Source organism: Poecilia mexicana, unplaced genomic scaffold (assembly GCF_051168715.1).
Source record: "Poecilia mexicana isolate PSO_F unplaced genomic scaffold, ASM5116871v1 ptg000084l_RagTag, whole genome shotgun sequence".
In the NCBI taxonomy this organism is placed as follows: Eukaryota; Metazoa; Chordata; class Actinopteri; order Cyprinodontiformes; family Poeciliidae; genus Poecilia; species Poecilia mexicana.
The window spans coordinates 34,427-54,651 of NW_028263429.1; the positions used below are offsets into that span (position 1 = coordinate 34,427).

The window sequence follows — 20,225 nt, forward strand, 5'->3', positions numbered from 1 at the left end:
TCACACCCAAGGCAGACCGCACCGCGGCTCGACAGGTCGAGGCCATTTGGCAGCATGACCTCGTGCTTCCGTATGACTCGCAGACATCCGGCAGCACCACCGTAGGGTCCCTCGTGGCAGGCCTACAGCTCCTCGACCGAAGGCTTCCGGATGGCAAAAGCGCTCCCCTTTTATTCCCGGGACCCTCCCCCACCGGCCCAAAGGCCACCCGCCCCCGACCTGAGCTCCAAAAGAGTTTGGAGGGGCCCAAAACACTCCCAGACATAGGGCAGCACCAACCCATGTCGACTTATGGCAGGGCTCAGACATTCGGTGGGAACAATGGGCATCTCCTTATGGCCAGGGACTTTAAAATGGCACAAGACCCGTTCCACCAAATGGCTGAACCCTTCCAGCAAATGGCTGGACCCTCCCCGGGATTCGGACACTCTCAGCCCCGCTACAAGTTGTCAAAAATACCCCTGCACGGTTCTCCGGAACCGGGGGACGGTCCCCGCACCTCCGCCGGGCCGGCCCCCGTCCTGGAACGCCGGGGGGGGGAGTTATGGAGCTTCTTTACCCGGGATCGGGGCACCGGAACCCGGGCAGGGGCTCAGACATTCGGTGGAACACCTGGACGTCTCCTTATGGCTGGGCACTTTGTAGAGAGGGCACAAGTCCCGTTCCACCGAATGGCTGAACCCTTCCAGCAAATGGCTGGAACCCGCCCCCAGCTCGGTGAACCCGGACCCGGGCAGAGGCTCAGACATTCGGTGGAACCCCTGGACGTCTCCTTATGGCTCGTGCCTCTGGTAAGGCAGCCATTTGGGATCATCACCCTATGATTCCGTAGGTCAAAAGGCCCTCACACCCAAGGCAGACCGCACCGCGGCTCGACAGGTCGAGGCCATTTGGCAGCATGACCTCGTGCTTCCGTATGACTCGCAGACATCCGGCAGCACCACCGTAGGGTCCCTCGTGGCAGGCCTACAGCTCCTCGACCGAAGGGTTCCTGATGGCAACAGCGATCCCCTTTTATTCCCGGGACCCTCCCCCACCGGCCCGAACGCAACCCGCCCCGGACCTGAGCTCCAAGAGATTTTTTCAGGGCCCGACACACTCCCAGACATAGGGCAGCACCGACCCATGTCGACTTATGGCGAACCGGTTCTACAGAACCGGGCCGCTCCAGGCGCCGACGGACCCCGGGCTTTCGTAACCGGGAACCCGCCCGACCTACGCTCCGAACCCCGCGTCTCTGGGACCTCCGGGGACCCCGAACCCGACCCTACCGTCCCTTGGGGTTCCCTGTAGTTCTCGCCGCGGTCTGTCTTCAGAGTAACGCCTCCCGCTGGGTCCCTACCTCGGGGGAACCGTCGCCCGACCGCCCGGAGGGCGGCCGGGCGGCGGGACGCCCGCCTGGGCCCCTCCTAGCCGCCCGTGACCTCTGGAGCTTGACCTTTCGGGCCTGCAGGCCCACGACATCCGGCAGCACCACCTTCGGCTCCCTTGTGGCGGCCCTATAGCTCCTCAACCAAAGGCTTCCGGATGGCAAAAGCGCTCCCCTTTTATTCCCGGGACACTCCCCCACCGGCCCATACGCCACCCGCCCCGGACCTGAGCTCCAAGAGATTTTTTCAGGGCCCAAAACACTTGCAGACATAGGGCAGCACCGACCCATGTCGACTTATGGCAAACCGGTTCTACAGAACCGGGCCGCTCCAGGCGCCGACGGACCCCGGGCTTTTGTAACCGGGAACCCGCCCGACCTACGCTCCGAACCCCGCGTCTCTGGGACCTCCGGGGACCCTGAACCCGACCCTACCATCCCTTGGGGTTCCCTGTAGTTCTCGCCGCGGTCTGTCTTCAGAGTAACGCCTCCCGCTGGGTCCCCACCAAAGGGGAACCGTCGCCCGACCGCCCGGAGGGCGGCCGGGCGGCGGGACGCCCGCCTGGGCCCCTCCTAGCCGCCCGTGACCTCTGGAGCTTGACCTTTCGGGCCTGCAGGCCCGCGACATCCGGCAGCACCACCTTCGGCTCCCTCGTGGCGGCCCTATAGCTCCTTAACCAAAGTCTTCCGGATGGCAAAAGCGCTCCCCTTTTATTCCCGGGACCCTCCCCCACCGGCCCAAAGGCCACCCGCCCCGGACCCGAGCTCCAAAAGATTTTTTCAGGGCCCGACACACTCCCAGACATAGGGCAGCACCGACCCATGTCGACTTATGGCTGCAACCGTCAACCCACGAGGTCACGGATCGACCCCCCAACCCGTGCTTCTTCAAATAACCAAATGTCACCCACACCTCCATCCCGTCGCCCGGTCAAAGGGCCGACGGAAACAAGTCAAGGCAGAGTTAAAAACAAAACTTCAGCTAGAGGAACTCGTACACAATTCCTGTGAAAATGAGAGCCGGACTGAAAGCGCTGTTGTACCCTGCCCCCGTCCCTCGCAGACATAGGGCAGCACCACACCATGTCGACTTATGGCTGAAACCACACACCCACGGGGTCACGGATCGACCCCAAACACGTATTTCTTCAAATAACCAAATGTCCCCATGTGGCTAAAGTGCTTCCTCAGGGCAAAGGTGACCCCCCCGCATCGCTTCCGACCCCCCCAGACCTCCATCCCGCATTTGGAAACGCTTTCCCCATTCGCCTGACTCCACGTGTCAGGAATGAGCCCAAACGGCATCACCCCCGAACTCAGAGAAACCCTCTCCACAGTGGAACACAAGGACCCTTCCAAAACCAATACAAGAGCTCCCCCGAGTGTGTCTGCGAGGACACTGCGGGTCCGCCCGAATGGCTAAAACTGATCCCCAAATCCCCATTCATGTGCTGCACCGTGGCCAGGGGGATCGTCATAGACTCTAGGCAGCAGAAACCGCCATGGCGCAGCATATTCAATGACAGGTTAGGCCATCGGGGATCCATTCCTCTAACCCTAACCCTAACCCTAACCCTAACCCCCTAACCCTAACCCTAACCCTAACCCCTAACCCTAACCCTACTTAGAGGAACGGCCCCAAAACCAGCCATCCGGGAGCATTTCGGGCCCACTTTGAAAAATCGTAGCGGCCGAACCGGACCTCGTGGGACCGCGGGACCCGGGGCGCCCGAAAGAGCACGACCTGGAGAACTCCGTTCCAACTAGACCCGATTTTTAGCGAGCAAGGCGGCCGCGCGGCGGCCGCCCGAAAATCGCAAAGTAGCTCGAAAACACTTTGAACTTTTTCCGAGTGCTGCCTTATGGCGGCTCAAACGGCACTTGCGGGCAACAGACACCAGGTGGCGCAGGACGGTTGGGCGCATGGCTCCCTGCTGCACGGTGGCTAACGTCCCCGAACGGCAGGGATGCCTCCCGGTGGCGAATGCTGCCAAAAAGCGCGGGCACGCTCCCCGGTGTCACCCCCGACGCCATCTGGCAGCAGCACCTCATGCCTTCGAGTGTCTGTCGGCTCCCCCCGCACTCATAACCCCTCCTTTGCCCAGCCTGTCTTTATCTCGGTTCGCAAAGTGGTCCAATAGCCGCGCTCCCACCCGGGACGCCCGGGTTCGCGGCCCGCTTGCACCGGGAACCCTCTTTTGTCTTTTTGGGTGACATAAAGGATCGCTCACTCATGATCCCCAATGGCAACCATCCACCCTATTTCTATTAGTCTACAAAAAGACTTTTCGTATGGGGACTTTAAAATGGCACAAGACCCGTTCCGCCGAATGGCTGGACCCTTCCAGCAAATGGCTGGACCCTCCCCGGGATTCGGACACTCTCAGCCCCGCTACAACTTGTCAAAAATACCCCTGCACGGTTCTCCGGAACCGGGGTACGGTCCCAGGACCTCCGCTGGGCCGGAACTGGTCCTGGAGGACCAGGGGGGAGATATGGAGCTACTTTACCCGGGATCGGGGCACTGGATCCCGGGCGGGGGCTCAGACATTCGGTGGGACCCCTGGGCGTCTCCTTATGGCCAGGGACTTTCAAATGGCACAAGTCCCGTTCCACCAAATGGCTGGACCCTTCCAGCGGATGGCTGAACCCCTACCGGGGACGGGGCAGAGGCCCAGACATTCGGCGGAGCCCCTGGGCGTCTCCTTATGTCTCGTGCCTCTGGTAAGGCAGGAATTTGGCAGCAGCACCTCCTGCTTCCGCATGTCCAGACCCGGACGATGATCCCAGACGTCTACATCACTTGCTATGAGGTCATAAGCGCTATGAGCCAAGGAAACCCGTATGGCTCGAGTAGTCTTGTGGTGGATCTGCTGCGGCGCCCCCCCAGCGACCGGGGTACGATTCCCACAAGCTGCTCAGGCCTTTTCTATCTTTTTGGCCGACCGCAGACATAAGGAGGCGCTTCGGACATAGGGAAGCCTCGACATCCGGACATCCTTTTCAATGGGGCCTCCTTATGTCTCGTGCATCTGGTAAGGCAGCAGCCATTTGGGAGCACCACCCCGTGATTCCGTAGGTCAAGGCCATGTGGCAGCACCACCTCCTGCTTCCGCACGTCCGGACGCTGATGATCCCCTATGTCTACATCACTTGCTATGAGGTCATAAGCGCTATGAGCCAAGGAAACCCACATGGCTCCTGTAGTTTAGCGGTTTAGCCGCCCGGTCTCCGCCCCAGAGACCAGGGTTCGCTTCCCGCTGGCTGCAGAAAGCCTCTTGTTTTTTTATTGTGTTTTAGTTTTTTTTTAATCTTTAGATGAGGTTACAAGTCCTATGAACGTGGTAGACAAACCTGCCTTGATAGCCAGGTGTACAGGAACACCGGCCCCCAGCTGGGAGACCCGGGTTCGATAACGGTCTTGGCTACCGAGGCTTTTGTTTTTGTTTTTTCGGGGGGGGGGGGGATTTAGCTCAAAATGTTGCCAATCACGTGGCTCCGATAGTTTAGGGGTTGATTTTGAGCTCCATTTCAATGATTGTGGTACAGCGAAGAGCGTAACTGCTCCTGTCCTCTTCTTTTTCCGTTCCTGACAGAAAGAGGCACCACGTGGTGCTGCTCAATGGCCGAAATAAGGCAGCACCACGTGGTGCTACTATGTGTCTAAATTACTTGCTACGACGTCATAAGCGCTATGAGCAAAAGGTCACCCGCATGGATCGAGGAGTCTTGTGGTTGAAGGTGCCACGCTTACAATGGATTGGGGCTGCGAAAGGGAGGGAGTATGTGAGAACGTCCGTCTCCGTAGCTCGCTCTGCTTCTCCTTCTCCCCCTCCCTTGTCTTGAGCCGCTAAAGTACAGGATCCACCGAGTCCACCCTTTTCCCGAACCGCTAAATTACAGGATGCAACGAGTGCCTGCGAGAAGCGAAGGGCGCCTTTGGCACCTCTTCCCTCCTGTTGGGGTCGAGAGAAAAATCATGCTCTGCTTCGGGTGATGCGACCGCAAGACTAACCGAGCCCAGAGCACCCGTGGAGGTTCGGGCGGGCGCCCGATAAACCCTAGCCCCGAAAAAGGGGCTCAGACATTCGGTGGAACCCCGGGACGTCTCCTCATGGATGGCTCGTGCCTCTGGTAAGGTAGCCATTTGGGATCATCACCCTATGATTCCGTATGTCCAGATCCGGTTCTACGGAACCGGGACCGCTCAAGGAGGTTCCGTACCCGGGGTTCCGTTACCGGGACCCCGCCTTACCCTGGCCAAAAAACCCCGTGGCTCTGGGACCTCCAGGGAGCTCAACCCTAACCCCACCCCTGATAACCCTAGGTCAAGTCCCCGTTCCACCAAACGGCTGGACCGTTCCAGCAAATGGCCGGAAGCCCTCCCCGGACCCCGGCAGGGGCTCAGACATTCGGTGGGAACCATGGGCGTCTCCTTATGGCCGGGCACTTTAAAATGGCACAAGTCCCGTTCCACCGAATGGCTGGACCCTTCCAGCAAATGGCTGGACCCTCCCCGGGATTCGGACACTCTCAGCCCCGCTACAAGTTGTCAAAAATACCCCTGCACGGTTCTCCGGAACCGGGGGCCGGTCCCAGGACCTCCGCCGGGCCGGCCCCTGTCCTGGAGGACCGGGGGGGGAATTATGGAGCTTCTTTACCCGGGATCGGGGCACCGGAACCCGGGCAGGGGCTCAGACATTCGGTGGAACCCCTGGACGTCTCCTTATGGCTGGGAGATTTAATATGGCACAAGACCCGTTCCACCAAATGGCTGAACCCTTCCAGCAAATGGCTGGACCCTCCCCGGGATTCGGACACTCTCAGCCCCGCTACAAGTTGTCAAAAATACCCCTGCACGGTTCTCCGGAACCGGGGGCCGGTCCCAGGACCTCCGCCGGGCCGTCCCCTGTCCTGGAGGACCGGGGGGGGGAGTTATGGAGCTTCTTTACCCGGGATCGGGGCACCGGAACCCGGGCAGGGGCTCAGACATTCGGTGGAACCCCTGGACGTCTCCTTATGGCTCGTGCCTCTGGTAAGGCAGCCATTTGGGATCATCACCCTATGATTCCGAATGTCAAAAGGCCCTCACACCCAAGACAGACCGCACCGCGGCTCGACAGGTCGAGGCCATTTGGCAGCATGACCTCGTGCTTCCGTATGACTCGCAGACATCCAGCAGCACCCCCTTCTGATCCCTCGTGGCGGGCCTATAGCTCCTCGACCGAAGGCTTCCGGATGGCAAAAGCGCTCCCCTTTTATTCCCGGGACCCTCCCCCACCGGCCCGAACGCCACCCGCCCCCGACCTGAGCTCCAAAACAGTTTTGAGGGGCCCGACACACTCCCAGACATAGGGCAGCACCAACCCATGTCGACTTATGGCAGGGCTCAGACATTCGGTGGGAACCCTGGGCATCTCCTTATGGCCAGGGACTTTAAAATGGCACAAGTCCCGTTCCACCGAATGGCTGAACCCTTCCAGCAAATGGCTGGACCCTCCCCGGGATTCGGACACTCTCAGCCCCGCTACAAGTTGTCAAAAATACCCCTGCACGGTTCTCCGGAACCGGGGGACGGTCCCAGGACCTCCGCCGGGCCGGCCCCCGTCCTGGAGGACCGGGGGGGGGAATTATGGAGCTTCTTTACCCGGGATCGGGGCACCGGAACCCGGGCAGGGGCTCAGACATTCGGTGGAACCCCTGGACGTCTCCTTATGGCTCGTGCCTCTGGTAAGGCAGCCATTTGGGATCATCACCCTATGATTCCGTAGGTCAAAAGGCCCTCACACCCAAGGCAGACCGCACCGCGGCTCGACAGGTCGAGGCCATTTGGCAGCATGACCTCGTGCTTCCGTATGACTCGCAGACATCCGGCAGCACCACCGTAGGGTCCCTCGTGGCAGGCCTACAGCTCCTCGACCGAAGGCTTCCGGATGGCAAAAGCGCTCCCCTTTTATTCCCGGGACCCTCCCCCACCGGCCCAAAGGCCACCCGCCCCCGACCTGAGCTCCAAAAGAGTTTGGAGGGGCCCAAAACACTCCCAGACATAGGGCAGCACCAACCCATGTCGACTTATGGCAGGGCTCAGACATTCGGTGGGAACAATGGGCATCTCCTTATGGCCAGGGACTTTAAAATGGCACAAGACCCGTTCCACCAAATGGCTGAACCCTTCCAGCAAATGGCTGGACCCTCCCCGGGATTCGGACACTCTCAGCCCCGCTACAAGTTGTCAAAAATACCCCTGCACGGTTCTCCGGAACCGGGGGACGGTCCCCGCACCTCCGCCGGGCCGGCCCCCGTCCTGGAACGCCGGGGGGGGGAGTTATGGAGCTTCTTTACCCGGGATCGGGGCACCGGAACCCGGGCAGGGGCTCAGACATTCGGTGGAACACCTGGACGTCTCCTTATGGCTGGGCACTTTGTAGAGAGGGCACAAGTCCCGTTCCACCGAATGGCTGAACCCTTCCAGCAAATGGCTGGAACCCGCCCCCAGCTCGGTGAACCCGGACCCGGGCAGAGGCTCAGACATTCGGTGGAACCCCTGGACGTCTCCTTATGGCTCGTGCCTCTGGTAAGGCAGCCATTTGGGATCATCACCCTATGATTCCGTAGGTCAAAAGGCCCTCACACCCAAGGCAGACCGCACCGCGGCTCGACAGGTCGAGGCCATTTGGCAGCATGACCTCGTGCTTCCGTATGACTCGCAGACATCCGGCAGCACCACCGTAGGGTCCCTCGTGGCAGGCCTACAGCTCCTCGACCGAAGGGTTCCTGATGGCAACAGCGATCCCCTTTTATTCCCGGGACCCTCCCCCACCGGCCCGAACGCAACCCGCCCCGGACCTGAGCTCCAAGAGATTTTTTCAGGGCCCGACACACTCCCAGACATAGGGCAGCACCGACCCATGTCGACTTATGGCGAACCGGTTCTACAGAACCGGGCCGCTCCAGGCGCCGACGGACCCCGGGCTTTCGTAACCGGGAACCCGCCCGACCTACGCTCCGAACCCCGCGTCTCTGGGACCTCCGGGGACCCCGAACCCGACCCTACCGTCCCTTGGGGTTCCCTGTAGTTCTCGCCGCGGTCTGTCTTCAGAGTAACGCCTCCCGCTGGGTCCCTACCTCGGGGGAACCGTCGCCCGACCGCCCGGAGGGCGGCCGGGCGGCGGGACGCCCGCCTGGGCCCCTCCTAGCCGCCCGTGACCTCTGGAGCTTGACCTTTCGGGCCTGCAGGCCCACGACATCCGGCAGCACCACCTTCGGCTCCCTTGTGGCGGCCCTATAGCTCCTCAACCAAAGGCTTCCGGATGGCAAAAGCGCTCCCCTTTTATTCCCGGGACACTCCCCCACCGGCCCATACGCCACCCGCCCCGGACCTGAGCTCCAAGAGATTTTTTCAGGGCCCAAAACACTTGCAGACATAGGGCAGCACCGACCCATGTCGACTTATGGCAAACCGGTTCTACAGAACCGGGCCGCTCCAGGCGCCGACGGACCCCGGGCTTTTGTAACCGGGAACCCGCCCGACCTACGCTCCGAACCCCGCGTCTCTGGGACCTCCGGGGACCCTGAACCCGACCCTACCATCCCTTGGGGTTCCCTGTAGTTCTCGCCGCGGTCTGTCTTCAGAGTAACGCCTCCCGCTGGGTCCCCACCAAAGGGGAACCGTCGCCCGACCGCCCGGAGGGCGGCCGGGCGGCGGGACGCCCGCCTGGGCCCCTCCTAGCCGCCCGTGACCTCTGGAGCTTGACCTTTCGGGCCTGCAGGCCCGCGACATCCGGCAGCACCACCTTCGGCTCCCTCGTGGCGGCCCTATAGCTCCTTAACCAAAGTCTTCCGGATGGCAAAAGCGCTCCCCTTTTATTCCCGGGACCCTCCCCCACCGGCCCAAAGGCCACCCGCCCCGGACCCGAGCTCCAAAAGATTTTTTCAGGGCCCGACACACTCCCAGACATAGGGCAGCACCGACCCATGTCGACTTATGGCTGCAACCGTCAACCCACGAGGTCACGGATCGACCCCCCAACCCGTGCTTCTTCAAATAACCAAATGTCACCCACACCTCCATCCCGTCGCCCGGTCAAAGGGCCGACGGAAACAAGTCAAGGCAGAGTTAAAAACAAAACTTCAGCTAGAGGAACTCGTACACAATTCCTGTGAAAATGAGAGCCGGACTGAAAGCGCTGTTGTACCCTGCCCCCGTCCCTCGCAGACATAGGGCAGCACCACACCATGTCGACTTATGGCTGAAACCACACACCCACGGGGTCACGGATCGACCCCAAACACGTATTTCTTCAAATAACCAAATGTCCCCATGTGGCTAAAGTGCTTCCTCAGGGCAAAGGTGACCCCCCCGCATCGCTTCCGACCCCCCCAGACCTCCATCCCGCATTTGGAAACGCTTTCCCCATTCGCCTGACTCCACGTGTCAGGAATGAGCCCAAACGGCATCACCCCCGAACTCAGAGAAACCCTCTCCACAGTGGAACACAAGGACCCTTCCAAAACCAATACAAGAGCTCCCCCGAGTGTGTCTGCGAGGACACTGCGGGTCCGCCCGAATGGCTAAAACTGATCCCCAAATCCCCATTCATGTGCTGCACCGTGGCCAGGGGGATCGTCATAGACTCTAGGCAGCAGAAACCGCCATGGCGCAGCATATTCAATGACAGGTTAGGCCATCGGGGATCCATTCCTCTAACCCTAACCCTAACCCTAACCCTACCCTAACCCTAACCCTAACCCTTACCCTAACCCTACCCTAACCCTAACCCCTAACCCTAACCCTAACCCCTAACCCTAGGGTTACACTTAGAAAAATTTTCAAAAAATTTTCGGTCAGTACTTAGGTCGACTTTTGTATTTTTTTTACTAAGGTCAAAGTCACATGATATGCATATCAACGGACTCAGGGGGCGCTCCTGAGCACGTAGGTACCACTCCCGTCACGATCGGACAAGGTTTTGCACAAAGTGTCTTGGACACACATGATATGTATATCCACGGACTCAGGGGGCGCTGCTGAGCACGACGGTACCACTCCCGTTCCGATCGGACAAAGTATGGGGACTTAGTGTCCTGATGAAGTTCCAAAAAATCACCTCCAGGAGTACCTCCAGTGGCCTCAGGGGGCGCCAAAACGCGCTCTAGTGAGGTTCCCACAGTAAGGCCCAAGGACGACACTTAGTGCGTTTTTCGAAAAATTAAAGTTCAATGATCCCCCATGATCCGCATATCCACGGACTCGGGGGGACGCCCTGAGCACGTACGTACCACTCCCAGCTCGCTACGTCACTCCTAGCCAGAGATATGACATCACCAAAAATGAATGGGAGTCTATGGCAGCTATAGGAAGGGGAGGGGCTAGGACCACCAAACTCGGTGGGGAGGTGGGGGCCCCCGAGGGGTCCCTATGGACCATGGTTTGACCTCGTGACCTCCTTTAGTTTTCGAGTTATTTTGAGTGATCCACTTTTTCAAATGAATGGGAGTCTATGGCAGCTACCATAAGGAAACAAGCCACGCCCACCAAACTTTGATAGGTTGTAGGTCCCCTCAGGGGGCGTGTCTGTGCCAAGTATCAGCCCCCTAGCTCATTTACTTTTTGAGATATTTTGAGTGATCCAAGTCATTTTCTGGCTTTCATCCCTTATCCTAACCCTAACCCTAACCCTAACCCTAACCCTACCCAACCCGCAACACTCGTCCTAACCAGCCAGTGCCTCCCGCCTGGGTTCTTCTTCAGTGTCCTGTCTTCTCTGTGGTGACCATGGGATCCCTCCACACCTGTTTAAAACACAGAAACAATCAAGGATTAGTGCCTAAACCTAAAGTCCCATTCCCTTGCCTAATCCTAACCTTTGACCCCCTCCTAATTTGAATATCTTTCTTTATGCCCTTACCAAAGATTTTTCTCTAACCCTAACCATCCTAATTTGTATATTTTTTTTTTTTTTTTTTTTTTTTTTTTTTTTTTTTTTTTTTTTTATGCCCTTACCAAAGATTTTTTTCTAACCCTAACCACTTAAAACTATGCATTATTAACCCTAATTTATAATTTTAACCCTAAATGTAAATATTTCCCCTAACCAAAATCCCTAAACACTCACGCTGTGCATCACCTGTCTTAATTTATATGTTTGACTTTTATTTTTAATCCTGAACGGTTGAATAAAAGTTGTTTAAAACCTAATTTTTATTAAAACATGTATATATAATGTAAATATTGAACTATCCTTGTAAATATGTAAATATGTTGCATAATTTTATTGATTTTCTATGGTTTTGCCATCCTGACCTGTAAATATGTTTGTTGGCCTTCCACTGCACTGGATACAGTTCCTTTTTTTGACCAGTAGGGGGCGGGAGCGCTATTTGGTGTTTGTATATGTTTAAATCTCCTCCTCAGCCTCCCCCCTCCCTTCCTGTTCTATGACGTGTTACCTGCACTCGTTCGGCCAATCAGAGCCAACTGTTTATTCTGCTTGTTTGAAGTGCGAAATTTGAAACTGTTCTGCTTTATATACTTGAATCTTAACCGATGTTCTTAGTTGAGACAGCAGACTGCCTGATGAAGGTTTAATTTTGACCGAAACGTCGCGTTTTGTTTGCTTGTCTCGTGTTCTGAATAAAATAAGTGCCGAACGGCCTTAAAAGCAGTTCAGTTTTCCCGATTTTTCATTTATTCTATTTTAGTTAATTTTTATTTTTTCATTTAATCACAGTTTAGATTTTTTTATAAAACTTTTTTTATCATCCATCCAAAATGGTTTGGAATTCTGATCCTCTGGATTATGAGGATGACAACTGGACAACAGTCCACTACCACCGCGGCAGACAACGCAACCGGCAACTGGAGAACCGCTACCTCCGGAGCTACGAAGCGGCACCGAACAACTGGGACCCCCCTCAACAACGCTGGAGGCCCAGCTATGCTTCGGTGACCCGCTACCCCACGGCGGATCGCAGCAGAAGCTCCGGTCCACAACACCGCCAGCGGCAGTACCCTCCTTCCCGACACGGCGGATCCTTCCAGCCACGTCAGAGGTACCCTCCGCAACGCCGTGAGCCGCGTCCTTATGGTCGCGATGTGGACTTCCGACCACAACCATACCGCTCCCAGCCCCGCAACCAGTACCGCCAACCACGTACTGACTCCCGGGGCTGGAACAACAACGGAGCACCACGTCGGAACCACAACCAGCAGCATCAGCACCAGCAACATCAGTGGCAACAGCAGCAGCGCCAGCAACGGAGACAGCAGCGACAGCAGCCTCAGCAGCGGCAGCAACGCCAGCCCCAACCACGCCCAGCACCACGGAACAGGCCGAACCGCACCGAATACCAGCAATCGGACGACCCGGACTTTACCGTTAAGGTCAGATCCCTACACAGGCTGCTTAAAGCCACCCACCACCTCAACAATGTATCCCAGAAAGATCGTGACCCACCGGCCATCCAGCGGATCACCATCAACCTGGCTGAGGCGATCAAACCTGCCAATCCATCAATTAAAACACTCGATTTAATTGATGGAAATGCCAGGAACTGGGCCTTCAACACAATGTGCATCCTGAGGCAACACTATCAGGATGTGCAAGAAGAAGAAAAACAGCTGCTTCTGGCACTAGGTGGCGACATGCTGCAACCGCTGGAGGTTGCTGTGAAATGGGCCAAACGCAACCTGGGCAAAAGATTCAACCCATCTGTAGCAGATGATGTCCAGGCTTACCTGCTGGCCTCAGATGATGATGGGGCTCCCCCCTCTCCTGCTGGATCCTCTGCTGCTTCCTCCTCCTCCTCATCCAACCCATCCTCTCGGCACCTGAATACAGAGGATGATGGGCCACCTCAGCAAGCTGCAGAAACAGAGGGTGAACCTGCTGATCACCCTCCACCAACTCAAGCTGCAACTACAGAGGAGGAGGATGAATATGATTACTTCCACCGTTCCCCCTCCCAACCGGTGGTCCCTCGATCTTCCCCCTCCTCTTCCTCCTCCTCTCCCTCCCCCCCTCCTCCCCCACCCCCTAGACCTGTCATGTCAACCACAGCTACCATGACAGATCCTCCCCAAAATGACTGGTCACCTGTGACATCTGTGAGGAGCCTGGATGCAGCATGCAGCCCCCCTCCCCCTCACCATGCAGCAGAGAACATCACTCCTCTGCCCCAACGTCAGCAGGACCCAGCCAGAGAAACCACCTCTGTCCCCCGGAGAACAGCTCAAACCCCTGTGCCTGCTCCTCCACAGAGAAGGTCAACTCCTGCTCTAGATGAGGACATCTCCTTTGTGGCTGAGTTCCTGCAGGAGGAGCTCCAGAGATACAGATCTCCATCTACCCGCTCCTCCACCCCCACACCCTCCCTTCGTGAAGTTCGAATGACCTCTCTGCGACCCAGGATGGCCCCCATCCAACGCAGGCTACAGGTCAGCACTCAACGTAAGCTCACGTTTGGTGTTCCTGCCTCTGTCTCCTCCACGGCCGGCCCCACGGGCCCTTCTGTCGGCCGGGCCCTGATGACAGCCGGGCAGGAGGGCGTCCTGTCCAAGACCAGGAACTGGGCCCTCAACCTCGACAGCAGATGTGTCATCATCGGAGACTCCAACGTAGCGAGGTTCCCGAACGTGAGCAACCCTGATCTGCAGGTCATCAGCTTCTCCGGTGCCAGATGGAGACATCTGACACACCTGTTTGGAAGAACGCAGATCAACGAGGGTGTCGAGCGTCTGATCCTCTCTCTGGGGATCAACCACAGATCCCAGAGAAACAAGGAAGCTGTTGTGAGAGAGATGAAGGCGGCTGTGAGAGCTGCCAGGACCAAGTGTCCTAATGCAGATGTTTATGTTCCTGAGGTCAACTTCTCATCTGCTCTGCCTCAACATGAACAGGCAATCCTCTCTCACCTGAACACTCACATCATGCAGCTTCCTCTCTACATCCCTGCACTGAAGAAGACGTCCTTCACGGTGGCCAGGGACAGAATCCACTGGACCAAGGCCACTGCATCCCGTCTTCTCAACCACTGGGGTGAGTGGTTAAAATAGATTGCCCTGAGAGCCTTGGAGAGAAGGAAGGGCACTCTCAGATTGTACATAATAATATCTGTAATCTTTCAAAATCCTTTATTCTGAGTGATGCACAGCGTTCCCTTTTGAGCAGAGGTCTAACCTTCATTCCTAGTCAGGTTGACAATAAACAAATAACTAAAATGCAAATGAGGTTTGAATTACAAAAGTATCACAGAAGAATTAAACTAGCAGTGTATTACAAGGATGATGTATCTAACAGTAATAAGAACCTACCTTTCTTACCTGAATCCGACTGGTCTCCTCCAATCGACGCTCTTCCTCCTGAGGTGGGAAAATTAATTAATAAAGATCTAAAATACCTAGATAAAAACTTTAAATTTAGTAAAACCATACCTAACCTAACTATAGAAGAAAGCAAAGCACTTAAAGAATTAATGGATAACAAGAATATAATAATTAAACCTGCTGATAAAGGCAGTGCTATTGTGATTATGGATAGAGAACAGTACCTGTGGGAGGGCTATAAACAATTATACAATCAAACATATTATAAGAAATTGGATGCTCCTATTTATAAAGAAACAGCCCCCCTAATTAGAAAAATAATTGACAATCTACATAAAAAGAAATTCATTAATGCTAAACAAAAATCTTACCTGCTTGGGCCTCCTGAACCCAGAGCCAGGAGATTTTATTTGCTCCCTAAAATACACAAAAAAAGAGAAGCTTGGAGCAAGAAAAATGAGATCCCACATGGAAGACCAATTGTTTCAGACTGTGGGAGTGAAACATATAACACAGCAGAATTTATTGATCATTATTTATACCCTCTATCCATATTACACAAAAGCTATATTAAAGATACCTATGATTTTATTGAAAAAATCAAATTAATTTCCCTACCTCAGGACTCTATTCTATTTACCATTGACATAGACAGTTTGTACACTAACATTGATATAAATGAAGGAATTAGTTGCATTAAAAGAATATTCTTTAAGTACCCAGATTCGAGGAGGCCAGATCGTGAATTAATCCAGCTGCTGGAGATCAACCTGAAAAGGAATGACTTTGTTTTTGACGGAAACTTCTTCCTGCAAGTGAAAGGTACAGCCATGGGTAAAAAATTTGCACCTGCCTATGCAAATATATTCATGGCTGACTGGGAGGAGGGTGCCCTCAGCACTTGCAGAAAGACCCCTTTATTTTATTTCAGATACCTGGACGACATCTGGGGGGTCTGGACTCATTCTGAAGAAGACTTTAAGGAATTCCTCAATCATTTAAACACATACAATCCCTCCATTACAGTCAAGTCCACTACAAGCGTTAAAGCGGTAGATTTTCTGGACACAACCACCTTTAAAGGACCAAATTTTGACACGACACACAAATTGGATATCAAGGTTTTTTTCAAAGAAACAGACACACATGCCCTCTTATTTAAAACCAGTTATCACCCAAGGCACACATATGCCGGCCTCATCAAGTCACAACTCCTCAGATTCCACAGGATATGTACGCAGAGAGCAGATTTTGAGGAGGCTGTTAAGATCCTGTTCTCTGCACTTTCCAAAAGAGGATATTCCAGGACTTTCCTCAGGGCATGTAGGAAAGGCTTCCTTGAGTCCAGACCCCCCGATCCGTCTCCCCTACTTCCTCTGATCACAACCTTCACCTCTTCAGCAGGCCAATTTGTATATAATATTAAACAAAATTTCACCAAATTCCAATCAGAAACCTCTTTACTTCAAAATTATAGAATAATTGCGGCATATAAAAGGAACAAAAATTTGAGAGACTTCCTAGTTAAAGCTGAAGTCAAACCTCTGGAGAAACCCAAGGTGAAAGGTCAGAGTGATTTTTTCAAACAGTTGAGTTGGGTACAAAATAAATTTAACAACACAATTTTTAAATTAGATCAATTAGGCCACCCTAAATTAAAAAATTGTGTTTATCTAATCACATGTAAAATTTGTAAAATGAATTATGTCGGCGAAACGGGAAACACCCTCCTCACCCGTTTTGTCCAACACAGACATAATATTCAAAAGCAAAAAAAGACACATGTACCCCTAATTCGACACTTTATTAGGCACGGTTGGACCTCTGTTTCGGCTCTGGTGCTGAACTCCAACCCGGCGTGGTCTCCGGCCCAGAGGAGGAGAGCTGAAAGGCTCTGGATCCACAGGTTGGACACTAAGATCCCCAGGGGCCTCAACGAGAGATAGGCTGCACTGTTGATTCTCCGGGCGGGACGTGCCCGTGCATCTGGGCGGGGTAGAGGGTAAGAGGCATTGGTTTGGGGAACCAATATTGGTTTCCTGACCTTTGACCTTGAACCCAAACCCTGCTCCAACCCGCAACACTCGTCCTAACCAGCCAGTGCCTCCCGCCTGGGTTCTTCTTCAGTGTCCTGTCTTCTCTGTGGTGACCATGGGATCCCTCCACACCTGTTTAAAACACAGAAACAATCAAGGATTAGTGCCTAAACCTAAAGTCCCATTCCCTTGCCTAATCCTAACCTTTGACCCCCTCCTAATTTGAATATCTTTCTTTATGCCCTTACCAAAGATTTTTCTCTAACCCTAACCATCCTAATTTGTATATTTTTTTTTTTTTTTATGCCCTTACCAAAGATTTTTTTCTAACCCTAACCACTTAAAACTATGCATTATTAACCCTAATTTATAATTTTAACCCTAAATGTAAATATTTCCCCTAACCAAAATCCCTAAACACTCACGCTGTGCATCACCTGTCTTAATTTATATGTTTGACTTTTATTTTTAATCCTGAACGGTTGAATAAAAGTTGTTTAAAACCTAATTTTTATTAAAACATGTATATATAATGTAAATATTGAACTATCCTTGTAAATATGTAAATATGTTGCATAATTTTATTGATTTTCTATGGTTTTGCCATCCTGACCTGTAAATATGTTTGTTGGCCTTCCACTGCACTGGATACAGTTCCTTTTTTTGACCAGTAGGGGGCGGGAGCGCTATTTGGTGTTTGTATATGTTTAAATCTCCTCCTCAGCCTCCCCCCTCCCTTCCTGTTCTATGACGTGTTACCTGCACTCGTTCGGCCAATCAGAGCCAACTGTTTATTCTGCTTGTTTGAAGTGCGAAATTTGAAACTGTTCTGCTTTATATACTTGAATCTTAACCGATGTTCTTAGTTGAGACAGCAGACTGCCTGATGAAGGTTTAATTTTGACCGAAACGTCGCGTTTTGTTTGCTTGTCTCGTGTTCTGAATAAAATAAGTGCCGAACGGCCTTAAAAGCAGTTCAGTTTTCCCGATTTTTCATTTATTCTATTTTAGTTAATTTTTATTTTTTCATTTAATCACAGTTTAGATTTTTTTATAAAACTTTTTTTATCATCCATCCAAAATGGTTTGGAATTCTGATCCTCTGGATTATGAGGATGACAACTGGACAACAGTCCACTACCACCGCGGCAGACAACGCAACCGGCAACTGGAGAACCGCTACCTCCGGAGCTACGAAGCGGCACCGAACAACTGGGACCCCCCTCAACAACGCTGGAGGCCCAGCTATGCTTCGGTGACCCGCTACCCCACGGCGGATCGCAGCAGAAGCTCCGGTCCACAACACCGCCAGCGGCAGTACCCTCCTTCCCGACACGGCGGATCCTTCCAGCCACGTCAGAGGTACCCTCCGCAACGCCGTGAGCCGCGTCCTTATGGTCGCGATGTGGACTTCCGACCACAACCATACCGCTCCCAGCCCCGCAACCAGTACCGCCAACCACGTACTGACTCCCGGGGCTGGAACAACAACGGAGCACCACGTCGGAACCACAACCAGCAGCATCAGCACCAGCAACATCAGTGGCAACAGCAGCAGCGCCAGCAACGGAGACAGCAGCGACAGCAGCCTCAGCAGCGGCAGCAACGCCAGCCCCAACCACGCCCAGCACCACGGAACAGGCCGAACCGCACCGAATACCAGCAATCGGACGACCCGGACTTTACCGTTAAGGTCAGATCCCTACACAGGCTGCTTAAAGCCACCCACCACCTCAACAATGTATCCCAGAAAGATCGTGACCCACCGGCCATCCAGCGGATCACCATCAACCTGGCTGAGGCGATCAAACCTGCCAATCCATCAATTAAAACACTCGATTTAATTGATGGAAATGCCAGGAACTGGGCCTTCAACACAATGTGCATCCTGAGGCAACACTATCAGGATGTGCAAGAAGAAGAAAAACAGCTGCTTCTGGCACTAGGTGGCGACATGCTGCAACCGCTGGAGGTTGCTGTGAAATGGGCCAAACGCAACCTGGGCAAAAGATTCAACCCATCTGTAGCAGATGATGTCCAGGCTTACCTGCTGGCCTCAGATGATGATGGGGCTCCCCCCTCTCCTGCTGGATCCTCTGCTGCTTCCTCCTCCTCCTCATCCAACCCATCCTCTCGGCACCTGAATACAGAGGATGATGGGCCACCTCAGCAAGCTGCAGAAACAGAGGGTGAACCTGCTGATCACCCTCCACCAACTCAAGCTGCAACTACAGAGGAGGAGGATGAATATGATTACTTCCACCGTTCCCCCTCCCAACCGGTGGTCCCTCGATCTTCCCCCTCCTCTTCCTCCTCCTCTCCCTCCCCCCCTCCTCCCCCACCCCCTAGACCTGTCATGTCAACCACAGCTACCATGACAGATCCTCCCCAAAATGACTGGTCACCTGTGACATCTGTGAGGAGCCTGGATGCAGCATGCAGCCCCCCTCCCCCTCACCATGCAGCAGAGAACATCACTCCTCTGCCCCAACGTCAGCAGGACCCAGCCAGAGAAACCACCTCTGTCCCCCGGAGAACAGCTCAAACCCCTGTGCCTGCTCCTCCACAGAGAAGGTCAACTCCTGCTCTAGATGAGGACATCTCCTTTGTGGCTGAGTTCCTGCAGGAGGAGCTCCAGAGATACAGATCTCCATCTACCCGCTCCTCCACCCCCACACCCTCCCTTCGTGAAGTTCGAATGACCTCTCTGCGACCCAGGATGGCCCCCATCCAACGCAGGCTACAGGTCAGCACTCAACGTAAGCTCACGTTTGGTGTTCCTGCCTCTGTCTCCTCCACGGCCGGCCCCACGGGCCCTTCTGTCGGCCGGGCCCTGATGACAGCCGGGCAGGAGGGCGTCCTGTCCAAGACCAGGAACTGGGCCCTCAACCTCGACAGCAGATGTGTCATCATCGGAGACTCCAACGTAGCGAGGTTCCCGAACGTGAGCAACCCTGATCTGCAGGTCATCAGCTTCTCCGGTGCCAGATGGAGACATCTGACACACCTGTTTGGAAGAACGCAGATCAACGAGGGTGTCGAGCGTCTGATCCTCTCTCTGGGGATCAACCACAGATCCCAGAGAAACAAGGAAGCTGTTGTGAGAGAGATGAAGGCGGCTGTGAGAGCTGCCAGGACCAAGTGTCCTAATGCAGATGTTTATGTTCCTGAGGTCAACTTCTCATCTGCTCTGCCTCAACATGAACAGGCAATCCTCTCTCACCTGAACACTCACATCATGCAGCTTCCTCTCTACATCCCTGCACTGAAGAAGACGTCCTTCACGGTGGCCAGGGACAGAATCCACTGGACCAAGGCCACTGCATCCCGTCTTCTCAACCACTGGGGTGAGTGGTTAAAATAGATTGCCCTGAGAGCCTTGGAGAGAAGGAAGGGCACTCTCAGATTGTACATAATAATATCTGTAATCTTTCAAAATCCTTTATTCTGAGTGATGCACAGCGTTCCCTTTTGAGCAGAGGTCTAACCTTCATTC

General features: G+C 54.3%; 3 protein-coding genes across 3 annotated transcripts; all 3 read left to right on the forward strand.

Moving 5' to 3' along the window:
• The first annotated feature begins 11,323 nt into the window (after positions 1-11,323).
• Positions 11,324-14,423, forward strand: LOC148152370 (uncharacterized). Its single transcript, XM_088003627.1, has one exon. The coding sequence runs from the start codon at positions 12,141-12,143 to the stop codon at positions 14,421-14,423; it is 2,283 nt and encodes a 760-aa protein (XP_087859753.1). The 5' UTR covers positions 11,324-12,140.
• A 148-nt stretch (positions 14,424-14,571) lies between these two features.
• LOC148152371 (uncharacterized) lies at positions 14,572-16,639 on the forward strand. Its single transcript, XM_088003628.1, has one exon. It carries the CDS (start codon positions 14,588-14,590, stop codon positions 16,637-16,639), a length of 2,052 nt encoding a protein of 683 aa, XP_087859754.1. The 5' UTR covers positions 14,572-14,587.
• Positions 16,640-17,079: 440 nt separating this feature from the next.
• On the forward strand, positions 17,080-20,093 carry LOC148152372 (uncharacterized). Its single transcript, XM_088003629.1, has one exon. It carries the CDS (start codon positions 17,811-17,813, stop codon positions 20,091-20,093), a length of 2,283 nt encoding a protein of 760 aa, XP_087859755.1. The 5' UTR covers positions 17,080-17,810.
• The last annotated feature ends 132 nt before the right edge of the window (positions 20,094-20,225 follow it).